Here is an 18,771-nt window from a genome sequence, read left to right on the forward strand (position 1 = left end):
GCATAATATTTAAAATCATTTAGAAAGGTAACCTTCTGAGAGAAACTTTATTTATGAAAACATTAAAGGAGAACTCCTGTCTCAAATGAGGCCTGTGGGAATTCTTCCTTGCTTTCACATTCTCCAGGGATTTTCTATTCTATTTTTTAAAAACCTACTGGCAGTTTTTAGCAACTCTACCATTAGTTTTTAGTACAATTCTACCTCAGTCCCAAAAGATTAACCTAATCCCACAGTATAATGACAGATAATAAAGAAAGAACATGCAGGAAAATTCTTAGCAGGCAATATAGCACTTACATAAATTGCTAAACCCTTCCCCCCAACCTCAGCCAAAACAGAAAACCTTGTCCAAAATAAGTACAAGCACTGGAAAAGGTATGGAAATTAATGACCAGAATTCCAGTTTGGGAAAAACTGCAGCATCTTATGATCTATGTTATCCTACTTGAAAGCTATCTTACTGTATCTGAAATAAGCATAAAGTATGTGCAAACAGGTATTTTACCAATTTTAATAACAGCATAGTTAATGATTTCCAAAACCGTAACATAACAAATTATGCTAGTTTGGGTGTTTGAACTCAAAAGCCTAAAAGCCAATAATGAATTAGGAGAACAGACTGGGATTCAGGGAAATTGCAGGCCAAGTGCTGGCTGTGTCCAAACCAGAGATGCTAACCCTGCACAGGATAGATGTGATCTGAGCTGCAGAGGTGCTCTCATGCCAGAGATGGTTTCTTTTAGCAATGCACACACACTCCCATGCTCATCTAGCTGTATTTTTTATAAGTAAAAGCCTGCTTACACTTTTCAAGTCTCACTTTATTTCAAAATTAACAATGAATTTTAGTTGGTGACCATGCATCACTTCTCTTTAGAGGAAGAAAAATGTGTTTTAATGTAATGCAATTTTACATAAATTTGATGTACATTCGGCTCCTCTGGTGGGAAGCAACCAACACCAGTAAAGTCATACAAGAGTTACTACTAATTCTCCTCTGTGAAGTTGAAGTACTACCAACATACAGAAGTATTACAGTAAAACACCTGATTTTTGTTGGTCTCTGTCACACAGTGACATTTTCCAAAATGTATAATGGAGCTTTGGGGGTTTTATCTTTCTGTCTATTTCTTCTTGAATAGTAGATCCAATTAGATGTTTTGATTGCTTGTAGTACTCCTTGTTCAACTTTTTTTATTTTCAACTTATTGTATAAACTTACAGTTTATATTTCCAAGCAAAAACACTAGAGTGTGTGACTAAAATTGAGATGATGGCAACAGTTTCTGTGCCACACACAAAAGTGAACATGATTGCCTCTTTCAAAACCCTTTTGGAAATGTCCCCTGAAACCCAGCAACAAGTCAGACTGAGTGAAAGACTGCCAAGTCTCACACCTCTGAAAAGGAAACTCCCTGATGAGGGGCTGACATCACTGTCCCTGCCTTTCCATCTGTCGACACTAACTCGGGAGCCTCCAAGAGCCACAGCCCAGATCACCGCTTCCAGCACCAGCAGGGCCAAAGGACATAAGAGTTAAGCCCTTGATGTCATTGAAAGATGTGGCACTGGAGACCTGCTGTCCACCACAGCTGGCACCTGAACTCACCACTCCTGTGGTACTTCTCAGCAAGCAGCTTTGAACCTGGTGTCTGAGACAGGAACATTTTTTATTTCTTCCTCAGAGCCCTTGCCTTGAGAACTAAAGCCTTCATAAAACGAGGTACCGGCACTTAGCTTGAAGCTGAAGAATTTGGGAATATTGGGGCTTTTGGACCACTTCCTTTCCCAGCAAACTTGAAGTCCAGTACCTCCTATAAGCTACTGAAACTCAACAGGAACCCATTTTTTCAGAGCAATCAGATGTTTTGTAGCAGTGCTCTCTGCTTCAACTTCCTATGATTCCTCAATAAACTTTCCCTGAGGAATCTTTGGAAGCTTTACAAAAGGAAATTAGTGCCAATATTCCTTCTTCAGCAATTCCTCCATGAGAACATAAATTTGAATTTCCTAATGGCTTGAAGGCATTAGCAGTGTAACTTTATGCACCGTGAAATAAAACTCTACTATTCTCCTAGGAAAAGGCATTAAAACATCCCAAAGTCCCACGCGGTATGGACATGTTATGCTAAAAACACGTTATATGTCTGTCATAATTACTGATGAAAGCTGTCCAGGACAACCAGTCTTGTTAAGCTATCATGGGATTTTAAATGCAGCTGTATTTTTAAATATCTGCAGTCAGCTTGTGCTCAGATGGGTAACCAGGATCATCCCTGCATCTCTGAGGATCCCTGCAAGCCACACACTTGATTTAAGACACTAACATGAAATGTTGCTTAAAGCAGAACAGAAGATTGATGTGACCTTTACTCCTGTACTACTGTCAGACTAAAAACACCCCTCCTGTTCCATCCACTTCACATTAAGCAATTTGTCAAAATTCTTCAAGGAAGCTACTCTTCATCTGGTTTCTCTAGAAGTTGAAACCATCACTTGAAACTAGATTAAACTAGTACAACTTTCTCATCTGGACTTCAAATATGTATTTGTCCATTCCAGTAGGACCTCCATCTATCAGCTAATGCTGCTTTTGACACAAAGTACAAATTATGTCATATTACCTGTCAGCTCCATGGAGGACACAGCCTGCTCTGGCCATGCATTTCCAGCAGTACACTAAAAACCTGCATTGCCATTCTTTATGCCTACACACCCTCATGGTCTTTATTAACTGTTCTCTTTAATCTATAGAAATTATGTTCTGTGCACATACTTTTTCTCCAGTAAAGTTATTTTAAAGGATATCTTTTTGTGCCAGGTTTCCATAGGCATTAGTCACCTAACACTGCAGATGAATACAGACAAGCGCAGGCAGACAGCTAACCTGCCCACGCTCTTCTGATAATGCCTCTCAGTGCCTACCTGTATCAGTCTGGTTCATGCTCTGGTTAGCTCACGAAATTCCCGTTTAGCCAGCTCACTTCATATTTTCCATGCTTTATCTATTCCTCTCTGATGGCCAACCTTGAGGTATAATTACTGTATTTGAAGAATTTCCCCTTTTTGACATCTATAATTCTTTACTTTGCTCATTTCCTTTTTAAGAACAAACATGTATTTCCAGGGATATTTTTTACTGTATTTGAGGATTTCTGTACTTTTTAAAGGATTTAAATTATATTACTTTTGTTGTCTTTTTAAAAGTACTTTCACTCCATAAAATTCCATTTCATGGTTTAGTGTCATGATGTTAAGTTTCAATACAATTGTTTGCATGAGAATGCTCTGTATAAGATAATATGAAGGAACTGAAGCTATGAAAATAACAATGAGCTGTCTATGAAAAAATATTCTGAGCACTGTAGGAGATGATGTTCTTAAAATCCTTTGTCTGACGTGGGTTAACTTGGGTTAGCTATGCGCCATGAAAACTAAAAAGCAACATGTGACGGGGGAACTTCATCCCTTACTAGAAAATATTAGATTGATTCTTTTTTTTTTTTCAAGTTAATGTTCTGAAGATTAAAAAAAAAACCAAAAAAACCCAACGAGTTAATGGAGTGTTACACAAGCTCTGGCACTTACTGTGATACATGACTTTTTAGAAAAGCATCATCCAACACAAAGTGCCCTCACCCAGAAAGTGGGAATCGAACCACTGGCTCCCTGTCCTTCACAATTGCAATTTCAGAAGCCCATCCCTTTGGCAAGGACAAATTCAGGTGTCAGCTCCATGGAGGATTCACTGTGCATTGCTCTGTGAAAAATTCTGAAGGGTAATGCTCCCTAAACTGGGTGAGTTTCCTGAAGCAGTTTCACTGTGGCAGTACAGAGCCTGAGGAGCAGACTGCACCACTGGGATAGGAGAACAACATGACAGGTCTGATGCCTCGGATACTGTCATGGATCCAGTGAGGAAACCAGGTGAGTGATGCCATTCCAAAACATCCACTCAGTGTGCAGTGCACAAACAAGCCTAGGATGCATTCAGAGAAACATTCCCACAGTTATGTCCATAGCTGTCTATGGGACTGGACAAAAGACTCATTAAGCAATGACCAAAAAAAAAAAAAGCTAACGTGGGCTATACCACATGTAAGATCAGCCCAAAACCTTTCTGTGGATCAGCTGCAGTGATTATTTTCAATCTGGCAAGGGAACATTCTTTGCCTTCTTTTCTCTCTCCCCCATCTCCCTTAATGCTTTCTCTATTGTCATGGCAAATTTCTAAATTTGCTTGTATTCTGCAGTTAGGTAACACCAGATTTTGAAACTCTGTCTTTCTAAGTATATATATATATAACCCTGGTCACCAGGCAAAATTTGATATTAAGTGATGCTAAAATGATGAGATAAATGTATCTGAAATTCTAGAAATTTGGCAAGTGAGGGAGGAGAACCAGTCCCCATGTGGTAAGGCAAAAAGTAGCACCATTAGCCAGGTGACACTAAGGTCTCAATCAGGTCAGGAAATTTCACTACAGCCATGATTTTATTTTCCCTTGTCTATTTTCAAATCCCTCTTTACAGTTAGGATAAACAAACAAACACTGAAGCAAACACTGAAGCGTGAGAGGTCACCCTGCTTGATGCACAATTAGTATATTATATGCTGTCATAGTTATTTTCCAAATATTTCAGTGTTAGTTTGGGCAAGGAGAGGAAATGAGCAGTACCAATCCAGTGTTTCAGAATTCTGTGGACAGACAGCAGTGCAAGAGAAGATGAGGGGATCAGCCATTTGGGGATCCTCTGCAGTCAATGATATATAAACTGGTTTTGTCTTGACAGTAATGAAAACAAGACAGGTAGGGTACAGATCTTCAGGCTACATGTGGTGAATAATAAATCTGATGTTGTGGAGTCTGGTTTACTGCAGGAAGGTGAATTTAATGAAAACTTGTGCCTGGCAGGAGGTTCTGCAGCTCACAAACAGACTATAGGGAAAATACGTTTCTGGAGAAATGACACAAAAAGGCACTATCCAAGCTTGGCAAATGTACTCTAAAGAGACAGTTGATGTATTTTGGCACAAAGGGTGAAGGAAAATAAGTAAGGGTACCTCTGGATTCTAGCATTTCCCGGAGAATTGCTTCCATATCTTAAATTTACACACTTACACTTCAGGAACAAGGTAAAACAAATTAAAAACAAAGCAGGCTCACTGTGCCCAGTTTAGGGCATTTGGAATTTTTTCATGTTACATTTTGTGAGCTGATTTTATTTACTTTCAGAATCAAAATATAGTCTTGTCTTACTACAGTATCTTGTTACTTGTTTTGTCTGTTTTGAAGAAAACTTGATTTTGAAATTGTGAAAATGCAACAGTACTGTACCTACATACCTGAGGTTATCAGATCAGGATGGTGAAAATATGATGGACAGTCCTCCCATTTACCACCCCACTTCTCAAAAAGCAAGTTATTCTTCATTCTCTGCCCGGTCTCATGGAAAAGAAATTAAAACTTCGAAGAAACAAAAGTCTAGCTTATTTGTTCACAGTGTGGGGGAAAAAAAAAAAAAGAAAAAATATTTTAAAAGATAGGTAAAAAAAAAATTTTAAATAGGAAAAAAATAGAGCTTTCCAACAAATGCATACAAGACAACACTGTAGACAAACATTATCCTGGCAAATGAAGATGCTGAAAGCCAACAGTAGTTTTAGTTTCAGCAACTAAAAACCTTCATGAGAACAATAGGTATGTGTAACTTTTTCTTTTACTTTGTGGCAGCAAACTTGTCTTGTTCATGGATAACATCCAATGATTTATAATGAAATTCAATTGCCAAAAAAAAATCCACAGAAAGAGCTATAAAAGGCCTGTGTGAAACTTCCATTTGTTAGGTAAAGTTCTCTGAAAAAGGTGGTTTTCCTTTGCAAAATAATGAGAATTTGCCTCGATATCCCTGAGCAGGAGTCACACCTGAAGTTTCCGCTTCCTACTCAAAAGATTTCTCCTGCCCCATTCCCATCTGTCAGGAAAAGACCGAGTGTCCTGCTCTGTACTGCTGGGATTGGGGCTCTTCTGTGAGGAAGGCAGAGAGAAAGTGAACTCATGTCTACCATGAGTTCCAGTAGCTTCACAAGTTGCTGAATTCCACAATGTTCTACTTTGTATTCATAAAAAAATGAAGAAAACAGAATTTTATGCCAATTTTAAATTTCATGCCAAATCAAATATTTGCCTAAGTAGATGTCCTTTTGTTTTGTTGGTTTTGGGGGTTTTACAGTATGAACAAAGAAAATAAACTTTCTGATTCAAACTAAAATTTTGTCTCTTTTCTCTGAAGCTGAAGAGATAAAGAACAACTTGCTTTTTGGGAAGAGGATGGTGAAGGGAATGCTGTCTAAAGAGGTGAATCCACTGTTTTCACAACCCTGATCTGATCACCTTTGCCAGAAGAGCAGCTGCAGGATGAGGGCTGATGTTTGTGCTGAATTTTGCCATTCCTGTTGATTGAGGTCGGCAGGACCCCGGCCCTGAGAGGGAGAGTTCCTGCAGCTCTTGCCCTCTGTTGGGCAGGAGGGCCACCTTTTCAGAAGGGACAGCTCTGGGGCACTTGGCCCTTAATGTCATATGTATGGGGGGCCAAACCTCCCACATCATCACACTTGAGACATGCTGAATCAATGGACCTCAGCAGAGGCTGGAGCCCAAACCCCACACAGTGTCAGGGCTGGGGTTGGGCTCCAGCCCAGGCACAGAACTTATATATGGGGTAGGTGTTATCTGCAGGATATTCAAAATATCCTGTAATGTACAACTGAATCTCACATGTTACCAGCTAAAGTATAACCACATCATATCCTGGCCTGGACAGGAGAGTTGATGTAAATTATTTCTGTCCTGTGTTGCTCATTCCCACCCTCACACCATAGGTTGCTTCTCCCTCAGATGTGTTAATACGACCTTTTGTCTTTTTAAGAAATTTACAATAAGTCTGATCACAAAAATCTGTATTAAAGTCAATCCTTTGGAGAAGAAGTAAAGATATTTTTAGGAAAAATCCTAGAAGCACATATATCTAAGCCACAAGAAAAGCCCCTCTCCAGACAGAACCAAACACAAATCTCGGCATTCTTTTCGACACAAAGACAACTTATGTTGTCAGAATGTGCAAGTTACTTGCCCAATTAAAATAATACAAGTTTCCTTTCAAAACACTGCTGTCATGGATTAGTCACAGAATTGTTTTTGCAGATTGTTTATGCAAAATAACTTCTTAGGTTTAAAACAAACTGTAGCAATATTGGTAATCTTCAATACCACTATTCAAATGTCCCAGTAACGCATTCACTAGAAAATCTTTCCCAAGTTTTCACCTTCGGATTTAGAGAAGTACACTTCTGTTTCTGCAATGAACTTAGTAACAGGAAAAAGCAGAGCTGCAAAACTTGTAGTGATACAAACCCCAAAACCAGATTATCAGCAACAAAATAAACACAAGGAGAACTCTGAAAAATGCTGATTTTAACACAGGAATACCCTGAACCCTGCTTGGCAGCCTAGGAACCAGGAACAAGCTTACATTTTTGGAGGAGCTAAAGGAAAAATTTAGAAGAAAAAAAAATTACCAGCAGTTCAACATTTCAAGGTGAATATCATAAAGGACTGCAGGGGATGAACAGCCCAGACAAGAGGAAGGTTTTTGGATGCTGAACACAACCGTTACTAGCAATGCCCCTCTCGGTCCGCAATAAACAGAGGGAAAACAAGACTCAATTCAAAACTGATGGCGGGAAAACCAGAATCTCGACCTCTGTCTCATCCCATAAACCTGACCCTTCCTTAGCCAAAGGTGGAAACTCAGGGCTGGCAAGGCGTAGCGTCACACCAGCAGCTCCTCGCTGCCTGGGGTCCCGTCCCCCACGGGGCTGCAGAGCAGCATCCCAGGAAGCGGGAGGGGCGTCACTCGGCTCCCGCACGGCTGCTGCCCCCGGCTCCGCTCCGCGCTGGGGAGGAGGCGGCGGCAGCCGAGCCTCTGTGCCCCGGGCGGGCTGCCCGGGCTGCCGGGGCGGCGGGGGCGCGGCGCGGGATGCTCACCCTGCGGTTGCGGTCGGCCTCCCGCACCTCCTCTTCCTGGGGGCCTTGGCGGATGAGCGCCTTCAGCACGATGCTGTTGTTGGTGCAGCAGGCTCGGAAGAGGCTGAGCGCCTCGGGGCTGTCGCGCTCGTCCCCTTCCAGGGACCAGAGGTCCTCGTCGTCGTCGTCCAGCCCCCTAGGAGGGTAGAAGGAGTCGTCTGAGGCGATGCTGCAGGTGTCGGGCAGCTCGGAGAAGTCCTCGTACTCCTCGCAGTCCTCCTCCTCCACCTCCTTCTCCTCTTCCTCCTCTTCGTCCGGCTCCTCGGCGGCAGCCTCCGCCGCCCCCTGCTCGGGGCTGCTCTCCGCCTCAGCGCCGGGCATCTCCTTAGCGGCGGCGGGCGCGGGGCAGACCCGCTCCCCGGGCAGCTGCTCGCCGTGCCCGGACAGCAGCACCATGCCGGCCGCGGGGCGCGGGGGCCGCGCTGGGCCCCGCGGGGCGCTCAGGGCGCCCGGCAGCCGCGGCTCTGCCTCGCCGGGCTCGGGTGCCGCTGCCCCCTCACGCAAGTGTCAGCCCCCTCCCGCGGGTGGCCCCGCGGCAGCCCGGCCGCCCCCCGGGCCGGGGCATGCCGCCGCCTGCGGGGGAGGGTCCGCGGGGGCCGGTCACTGCCGCCCGCCCGGCCCGGGGGAGCTGCCGCCGCCGCGGGGAGCGGGGAGAGGCTGCGGGCGGGCAGGGCGGCTCTGGGGAGCGCAGGCAGTTGTCAAACTCCCGGCCCGTAATCCGCTCAGCATCGCTGTGAGGAGATTGGGGCTGGGGTTTAGCGACGGGGCGCGGTGCCGGGGCGGTGTGCGGGGGGAGCGGGCGGCTGCCGAGGCTGCTCCCTGCGGGCACCGAGCTGCAGGTGCGGGACAGCAGCACCCTGAGCCCCCCTCCCCGGTTCGGAGGGGCCCGCGGCGAGCCCGCCCGCGGGGGCAGAGGCAGGAGCGGCCACCGCGGGAGCGGCCCCGGCTGCCGCTGCTCCTTCAGCACCAACTGCGTGGTCCCGAGAGCCGCGACTGCGGCGATGTACGCAAAACTTTTCAGGAATACAACCGGCCTGTGCGGAATTCGTCTTTCGAAATAAGCACTGAAACTAAGGGGAATGACTGCACGGAATTTCCGTGCTTCAAAACAGAGCTGTAAAAGAAAGTAATTCATTAAATCAGCCCTGACGCTTTACCAGCTGCAGAGATAGCAGGCAAGTACTTTTTATGGAAGGCATTTGGAGATTATGTTGAGAGGAATAATGCATATATAAATTGAGTTCCTGCTTTGTCACAGTTCCTCTAAAATCTCTTTTCCCTTTCAAATGCCAGGGATTAGCACTGTTCTCTGGCAAGGAATCAGTGGGGAGAAGTCCTTTGGCCTACAAAATAGGATATTTGCTTTTTCAACAGCTTTTTGAAGTGAATCTCATATATTTGACATCCTTCAGCAACTGAATGTCCAAGGTCCAAGTCCCTGTCTGTCTGATGGGAGAGAAAGGAGGTGGTATTTCTGCACAAGGTGAGGCAGACTATGAGCCACATTTCTTACACTACAAGAACATTGGAAGGAAAAGTAAAATGTAGCTGTGAGTTAAGGGGCCCCAAATGTAGGTGTTTACAGTCTTACAAGAAATCATTGTGTAAACCAGACATGATGGGTGATATAAAGCCCAGCAGCTTCTTGCTGAATCCTAACTGGCAGGGTTATCCCAGTGCCCAGCAGGAGGATATCTGTAAGCAGAATTAGTATTAAATAGTTCCCTGATTGGCTGCTTCTGCAAAGGAGCTAAACTGGAAAAGAAGGAGATTAAACTATCCCCTCACCTCCAGACACCTCTGAGATCATAGCTGGTGTAGATTACCAGTTTGCTCATGCTGCCTGTCTCCCGTTATTTGCTTGGGTAAAGACAGGCCCCTTCTCCACTGCTGCTGGGTATGTCTGTGCCCAAATCAAACACTTCTGAGCCATCTTTAGCTGCAGAATGACAGTGCTGTAGCATTCACTTTCTAAACTTATTGCCTATCCATTTGTTATGTACTTGCATTCACAGAGTTTAAGGGCTCCATTCATTCAACTTCTTGTTTTATTCTCAGTAAGTGCGGCCAATGAGCTGCTTAACAGACTGCTACCTCTTACAATAGCACTTGTATTTTGAGAAAATTTCATTTTTGCCTGAGATCCTGCAGCTGGTACATTTGAATTTTCTCATCCTGAACTCATCAGAAAAGCCCAGAAAGACTCTTGGCTTCAAATAGCAGAAAAAAGCCCCAAAATAATTCTACTACAGAGGAACAAAGGGATTTTTTAATGAAGATTCAGGTCATCTGTAAGAATTCATTAATCAATTATACTTGCTTTGTTTCCTTCTTATAAAATCAATTCAGAAGAATAGATATTTACCACATTACCTGACTGTTTTTAAAAATGTTACGAGGAATTTGTTAGCAAAGAGGCAGGGACCAGTAACTTTGAATATAAAGAAAACCAAAGCCAAGAAAAAAAAACAAAACCAAAAAAACAACAACAACAGTAACAAAAAAAAAACACCTTGAAAAATCTTAATGCTAACCAGAGGGAAAACAGGAAAAAAAAGAGTTTGACTTTGGAAAGTCATCCTTTTTTTTTCTCTGTGTGTTCAGTTTACCTTATCAGCTTATTAATAGAGGAGAAATGAATCAGTTTTCTCACAGCTGTAATTCTGCAGGGACCTTAGAGATGAAAACTGTTTTCTCTTACCTCAGTCTGTCACTTTCATCTCTTCTCTCAAAGAACAGTGCTATACTGCTTAAGCTTTCAAAGCAAGGTGTCAGGCTGGAACATGGCAGACATGGTGTTTCTCCTTGAATTTTTCACTTTTACAACTGGTATTGAGGCTGTATTTCAAATTATTTAACCTGCATGCATCTTGACAAACAAGCTGGTGCAGCTAATTGGGCATAATCTGTTACTTGACTCCTTAAGATGCTGATGCAGCCATTTGCCTTGCCACACACAGGTGCCCACCAAGGCTGCTCTGCTTGGGCACAGTCATAGATGTAAAGCAGATGATGTCTGGTTTCTTGGTTCTTTCAGTGACACAGCTTCTTGGTTCTTTCAGTGAAACAGGACTTCTTGTCGCTTGTGCTTCAGTGTGTAAAATAAAACAAGAGAATGTGAGGAAAGGCCAGAGAGTTAGTCTGCAGATTCTTTCAAATTATCCAAAAACCCCCCTGTTTTTATGGCATTTGTAAGAGGACAGCCTCAAACTTTCATCTGGAAACCACTTAATATAATTGAATTTAAATGCTAGTATTTCTAAACTGAGTATCAAAAGCAAAGCAAAACTAAACTTTGTATCAAAATCTCAAAGCAAATACCCCAGAATTATGAGTCATTATCACCATCTGTATCTCATCAAAATCTATTGCTGGGAATTACCGAGGCAGGACATTAAAATACTCAGAGCAGATACCTAGCCCTATGCAGACAAAGCTTCCCTTGAAGAAAACCAATTTTTGGAATGACTATATCATGGGATGCCCCCAGTTTGCCTCGTTAAGGTTTGTAAACCATTGCATTTATAAAACACTCTGAAATTGAGATTTAATGAGATTTATGTACAATAATAAAGACAAGAATAAGATAAATAGTAAGACTCAGGGAGTTTTATGTGTTCTTAAAGTCAACAATTTAACCTAAGGAAAAATTCATAACACACTGAAAGCTATTGCCAGTATTCTTAAAAGATGAAATCTCATCACTTCAAAAGCATTGGTTTCCAAAATAAAATAAAATAAAATATGTTTCATTTTGGTTGTTTCCATTACTCAGATGTCTAAAATTTCTGAATAACAAGAAGCCTGGTTGTTTGGTTTTTTACCCATCTGACATCTAGGCACTCACTTTTGAGATTCAGGGTGTATGTTTCTCTTACGTAGTTGATCCGCCTGTAAAAATCTTTTAGATGATCTGAGGCTGAGTGAGTGTTTGTAGGTAAGACATTTAGGCTGTTTAGGCACCTCGCTGGTGTATTCCCACCAACTGGCAACTTCAGCACTTCGGTGATCCAAGGGTTTTACAAACTCTTGGTGGCACACCAGGCAGGTTTTTCTGCATCCATTTGGCTCCTCACCCATTGTTTTGCTGGGAGCAGGTGAAAGGATGGAGCAGCATCTCATTACCTGGCAGGACCTGCAGTAGTAGCAATAGCACAGTGTTAAACATGAGAGGCAGCTCACTTACCCCCTCTCTCTGTTTAGCAGCTTGCAAAAACTCTGAGATGCACAGAAAGGGTTTCTCTGGACACTGCAGCTCTCTTTCACAGCATTTCCACCAGCACCACTAAAGGAAGCATTCAGAGCACAAGGAAACTTCTCTTGAGCAGCCTCCTATCTTCACAGATGGGAGAGGAGCTGAAGCCCCCAAAAGGCCAGTGTGGAGGGTGGGTTTGGTGACATGACCTAAGTCAGCATCATCCCAGTGTTGTCCTGGTCCATGGCAAAGGTCCCCATAGGTGGTCCATGGAGGAAATGTGGGCACTGAGGGAAACAAGGTGCTAGAAGAGATAAGATACTGTGTTTTACTTACAGCATCCTTTGGAATTTTGGGGAGAGACTTTCAGAATGCCTCCAAGCCTCACATCGGTCCTCAAAACAGAGTGCCTGCATCTTCAAAAACTGTCTGCTTGAAGTTAATCTCAAGAGAGTTTATAGGCACAGATGTAAGCAAACTGGTTTCTGGGGTTGCTGAGTTCTTGGCAGAGCTAGCAAGCTAATTAATTCAACCTCTTGTTTATCATGCCTAATAATAATGTATTTTTTATTGGGGTGATTTGCTAGGGCTGTAGCAGGACTGTAAGCAGGCTATCTGCTGTGAGGCATCCAAGTGCAATTAATCTAGGCAAAAAACATCAGGTGGTGTACTATTGGCAAGGTATGTGTGAAGAAGGCATTCAAGGTAAAGAATTAAGCTGAAGAAATTATTAAGAAAATGTTCTCTCTCAACTATAAAGAGCTAAAGAGAGACAGAGTTGTTCTCATATTTACCTGATTCAAGGTGTTGGAGAGAGTGTTTATAAATTAACAGATTCAGCAGCACTTGCTAAGATTTCCCCACTTAAAAAGTCCTTTGGAAGGAGAAAGGTTGGAGTCTCAGTTTTCCTAAGCTCTGGCCAAGACTTGATGTGAAATCCTGGTTGATCTGAATAGTAACAGCTGCTGAGAAGCCACGAGTGGAAGTTGCAATATGTTTCCTAGAAACCAAAGGCATGAGTTGAATGATGAGAGAAGAGCCAGAGAATAAAAAATACTAGCAACAATCTTGTTAAATGTTAGTGTTTTCTCAGTTGCTAGTATTTTTCCAGCACTTGCTCTGTAAAATTAAATGCTGTTTAAAGCATCTATAGTACCAGCTTATTGGTATCTCTGTGCAGTTAATACAATAAAGGGTTATAAGGGTATAAATTTAATACCAGTTCATTTAATTTAATTCACTAGCTATGACTGCAAATAATCAATGTTCTGCTTTCAGTATGAACTTGTATTTTGTTTGCACTGAAATCTAAAGCACAGCCCTTTCCAGAAAAGGAAGACTTCCTGAAGACACGGTCTTGGGTCTAGCTAATCTCGACTTAGTTGTAGTCAAAGCTTGCAAGCCCTGTCAGTGCTGAGCTCCCTAAGGGCAGCAGTGGTTGGTAGCAGGTAGGTCTCTCAAGGTAAACTGAGCTAGTTCTGGGCAGGTAGGGCAGTTCCCTGATAGCCAGAGGCACCTGGAAGGTCGCACCTACCACTTAAGCACTGCCTGGTGGGGCTCAGCTTCACTGGAGAAGCATGGAAGAGACTTAAATCTCTTTGGATTAGTTCCTCAAGGCTGTAAAGAACAAGTAAGGCACACCAAATATGCTAACAGTCTGCTTTTATGTGTGGTTTGATATTTTTGAATGTGGTAGGTGGAAGTGGAGGAGGCTGTGCAAGTGAAGAGGGGAGAGATGGAGAGTACTCTAGTTCCCACAGAGCTGCTCTTTTCAAATATATGCTGCTGTAGACTGTGATGCTGAAGATCCTTGAGGCTTCTCAATAATTCTTCACCATGGAACTTCTGTTTTCATATTTCTCTCAATTTCTGTCTTAGGGAATTTCTTGGGAGAAAACTGTTGAAAATTTGTTGTTGTACAGATGTTGCTTTATTGATTAGAACCAGAGATTTGCATAAAATCTTTGTCTGGGAGTCTTCTATCTCTGAAGAGTACATTTTAAAAATTACCTTATCAAAATAATTCTTTTTCCTTTTCCTTTTTAACTTTGCATATTATTTCCTAAACTGCCACAAGACTACATAATAATAGGGAAACAGCCATGGCTTGAAATGTCAGTGGATTTCTTTTTCTTGGAAAAAGGCTAACAAAGATTGAGAGAAGGAGAGAAAAAATGCTTCTTAAATTATAAGTTTAATTTTACTTTTCTGTATTTTGATATATTTTACAAAAAGACTCCACAATACTAGACATTATTACATGTATAAAAATTATTAGGGAAAATAATCCCATATATATTCCATTGCAAGATTGTAATTATCAGGTCATTGGGGCTGCAGGTGGGGGTTGCCTGGATTAGTGTACATGAGAATTTATTTGGGAATTGTTGTCTTATTTTTGCACTCTGCTGAAGCAGAAGACTACCCACATATATGTGTGCAAATGTGTCCCTCAGTTGGGTATCTAGAATAAATAAGTAATGTTATTTTAATACCAAAATATTTTGTTCCTCCCTAAAGGAATTCTTTCTAAATAGAGGGGATAAACCATGTATCTGCTTCACATTTTCCTAAAATTATTCCTCTTCCTTTATTGTGAAATTATGCACCCAAAAATAGGCTGGTTTGATGCTGGTATGAGTAAGCCTGCTGATGCCATTCCATATGGAGAAAGCGTGTAGCATGTCTACGCTTGCACTTCTGATCAGCTCACTCCTCTTCTACATGGATTTCCTGTGTGGCTGTGAGAACTTTAAGCCTCTCCATCCCTGAGGTTTTGTTCCTGAATAACAATAATGGTACTTCTCTCTACTTCTGGGAAGTTTGGGACCTGAGGACATTGCTGTTTGATAGAGTTTCTGATGGTGCTTTAATTCAAGTTTTGAAAGTAGCCCAGATGCGTGTCCATCTATCCCTACTGTTGCCCTGCATCAGGGAACTGTAAAGAAGTCAGTGATAAATTCATCCTAATTTTAATCTTTCTGACAAACCCTAGAGAAAGCCTTAATATGTGACCCAGTTTCTATTTCTGAAATATTATGGCTTTAATCCTCTTTCTATTTCAGTTTTGTCTAATTCAAACTGGGGATTGGACACTGCTATCTAATGCAGTCCAGTACTGGAAAAACATTGGTATAAAAGCAGAAAGAGAAATATTTTCAAAAAGCAAAGAAATTAAAGGGAAAATCTAGAATTTGCTGGCATAATTTATTAATATATACCATCTTATTTTATTATCCCCTCTCCTGTGAGAATTTGGAGCACTTTAGACTTTAGCTTGCATTGAATGACAGGTTTCAGCAAAATATCTCATCTCATGCTGTAAAGGTGAATGCCATAGCCATTTTATAGATGCTGAAATTGAATTGCAGACTACTCAAATGCAGCAGGGCATTGTATAATATAATATCAAACATACAGATATCTTATTTTGGCATTACTCAAATGCTTTAAAAGACTCATGGTTCAAATGGCTTATCCATATACCTAGGTAATTAGGCAAATGGGGTATAGGGTGTGGTTACCAACTGGGACCATTAAAGAAGTCCATCTGAGTACATCTGGTGTAGCTCCATCAAGGGCCACATATGGTCATCTTGGAACTATTTCTCTTTTTGGAACATAATGAACACTGGCCAGAAAATTACAAGTAGGACTTTAGGACAAAGAGTTATTATAATGAGTGCATTGAATTTTTCTCCACCTGTTTCTTCTAAGCTCTTAAATATAAACCAGGATACTGAGATACAAAGTGGTCTCCAGCAAGGCCATGTGGATACAAATCCAGTTTATTGCCCTAGTACGGGATTTCAGAGATTGTATTTGTTTCTTCATACAGTAGCAAAATAATAACACCCTGTATTTGGAAATGTGATTCCTTGTATGTGCAATGAGTCATGCTAAGAGGATTTCTTATTTTTCCTCTCCCACCCCTTCCTGAGGTTATTGGTCTCTCTGGTGTTAACTGGTGTTTCACCAGCCTATGTAAACGTGTGAATAACCAGAGGCTTTCATTGAAAGACAAATATACTTACATATTCTGGAAAAAGATTTGGGCATGTATTTAAGTGATTTAAAGAATTAGTATCCTGATAAGATGTGTGTGGTTTGAAAACATTTTAGAAACTCACAGAATAACTGTGGGGCTATTATTGTTTCCCTACTGTGTGTGTTATCTATTAGGTTTCCTTGTCTCTAATAGGATCATACTCATTTTCAACTTTGCAGAAATGCAATGTTCTCCAATGAGATTATTTAATATTATCCTGAAATCATTAAAACTGCCATACTGCCAAGTTAAAATAAACAAATGCTTATCTAGCCCAATGGTTTCATTGTTTCTTGGTGTCTTCATAATGTGATTTTCACAAATCACAAACATCATGGGACTCATCCCAGGAGATGTTCTAGTGAAAGTAGATTATCTGTAAAACATTCCCCTTTAGAAAGCATACCTGCCATGTGATAATCATTTAAGCAATTTTAAATATCCTGCTCCCTCTGTTTCATCCCTTTATCAGAATTCTTCCACTTAAGAAAATATATTCCCATTAATTTGCTGGAGAAGGAATTAGTGGGGTAAGTCAGTAGCTAACTCTGACTGCATTGTGGTGGTAAATCCTCTGCAGTTCCATTTCAGTTCTGTTTGTGCCCAGACCTGCTGTGTGCATACAGAATATGGAACTGAAGAGCTGCCCCTGCTCAGAGCATGTTCTGCCATAGAGAGCAGGTAAGGAGGGTCCTGCTGACCCCCTTTACAGTGCTGTTAACAAGCAGTGCCAAATGGAGGGGGCAGTATCTCCTTCCTGTGATATTCTCATTGACTGCATTTTCTTCACAACTCTGTGTAAAGTCTGTTACTGATTCAGTAAAGGACACAGATGTTTTTGTGTGGTTGTATTTTCTTTGGAAACATCCTATGGGTCCAGTGTGATTTCCTTTTGATTGCTTCTTGCATGTCCAGCAACAAGTACGTTTTTAACTTCTGTAAGAAGGATGGCATCAAGGGATGACATTTCCATAGTCAAGCCACTTCAGAAGCAGCAATTAACAATCACAAGACACTGAGATAGGTAAATATTGTTATCTCAGCTTTTCAGCTGGTGAAATTGAAATAAGGAGGTCAAGGTCAACATCTTCCAATTTAAAATTTATGGCTGGACTTCCATGGCTAAATTAATGACATGAATTGCAAACTTTTGAAGCCTACAAAATCAAAAAGACTGCACATTTTTAGGAATCATGGAAATCTGAACACTTATTTATATGCCATAAGTGTTGTAACCAAGCTAAAAGTTCTTGCTTCAATTATTAGGGCAATGTTAACTCTTGGTCAAAGAGTTTCAACCATTTTAGGTTTCAGAGTTTTGTCTTATGTACAGCTGTAGATAACTGCATTTGCATTTGCCCCCGCTGTTTATTTGCACTTACGCAACATTAGAATCTCATAAGGAAATTTTCCTTAAATACCATGGTTGCTCTTAAAGTTAAGTTGTACTTAGATTTCTCTAAGGTTTGCTTCACTACAGTCTGTCTCACATTCATGAAAGGAACTTGCACACTAAGTGAAGGAAAAATTATCATCTATTCTGTGGGTGGTTGTAGAAAAGATGAAAATAGGCACTTTCCCCACAAGAAGAGGAAGGAAAGAAAGAGCATCTTGCTTTCCCAGAGGAGAGTAGTAGGGAAGGGACAGGGTCAGAGGAGGCAGCTCTCTCGAAGAGAGTTTACACTTGACTCTTCTCCATGTCCATGCAGTCCTGTTTGAAGGGGACTCCAGGCATGGTGGCAAGTGCTGAGGCAGCCCCCAAGCTGTACGGTGTGCTTGCACCACATACGGGTCATCTCTTAATGAAGCGCTGATCAGATGGCCTCCCAATTGCACCAAGGCATCGATTTTGTACTCATCAATTTGGGCTCTTGAAAGTTGAGGAGGGGAAAGTTAACTGCAAAACTTGAATGTTTTGCACTGATTGGCCCTCTCCCTCACATTAAGGGACATGGCCAAAGCAGAGGTTTTTTCCATTTTCAGCACACATGGCACAGAAAATACAGATATGCTGCCTAACTTAGTAATCAGCAGTGGAAGAAGACAGGTGTTTCCTTTAACTTAGCACATGATCTGACTCCTTCTCATGCTGCATATTTCTTCTCCTGGCAGAGGAGTGGAGGAGTCAAGTCAGGTATCTCCTTTCTCATTAGTGCCTGGAGGAGGCATGTCCTGCCTGGAGGCACTGATCATCCTGATCATGTACTGCCCCACATGTGGCAAATCGATGAGGGGAAGCACAAGCTGGGAGCTGCTGCTGAGCAGATGATAACTCTCAGATCAGAAGCCTTGAGATGGTATTTTGGCAGCCTGGGAAAGGTACATGCTTTGCCTTAATTAGAAACACATTTAGTTATATTGCTCGTGAAAGTTTCATTACACTAGTTAGCTTATTAGCATTACAAGCAACATAATGAAGCATAATTGGTACAAGGGTT

At 41.8% G+C, this 18,771-nt stretch overlaps 1 protein-coding gene across 1 annotated transcript in view; it reads right to left on the reverse strand.

Annotated features, from left to right (window-relative positions):
* Positions 1–8,727, reverse strand: part of ANKRD33B (ankyrin repeat domain 33B) — a 46,730-nt gene extending 38,003 nt beyond the window's left edge. Inside the window, exon 1 of the mRNA XM_038126788.1 lies at positions 8,052–8,727. Coding sequence (XP_037982716.1) covers positions 8,052–8,486 — 435 coding nt within the window. The 5' untranslated portion in view covers positions 8,487–8,727. The remainder of the gene's footprint in view (positions 1–8,051) is intronic.
* Between the last annotated feature and the right edge of the window lie 10,044 nt (positions 8,728–18,771).

The sequence above is a fragment of the Motacilla alba genome, chromosome 2 (assembly GCF_015832195.1).
Source record: "Motacilla alba alba isolate MOTALB_02 chromosome 2, Motacilla_alba_V1.0_pri, whole genome shotgun sequence".
NCBI classification, from domain to species: Eukaryota; Metazoa; Chordata; class Aves; order Passeriformes; family Motacillidae; genus Motacilla; species Motacilla alba.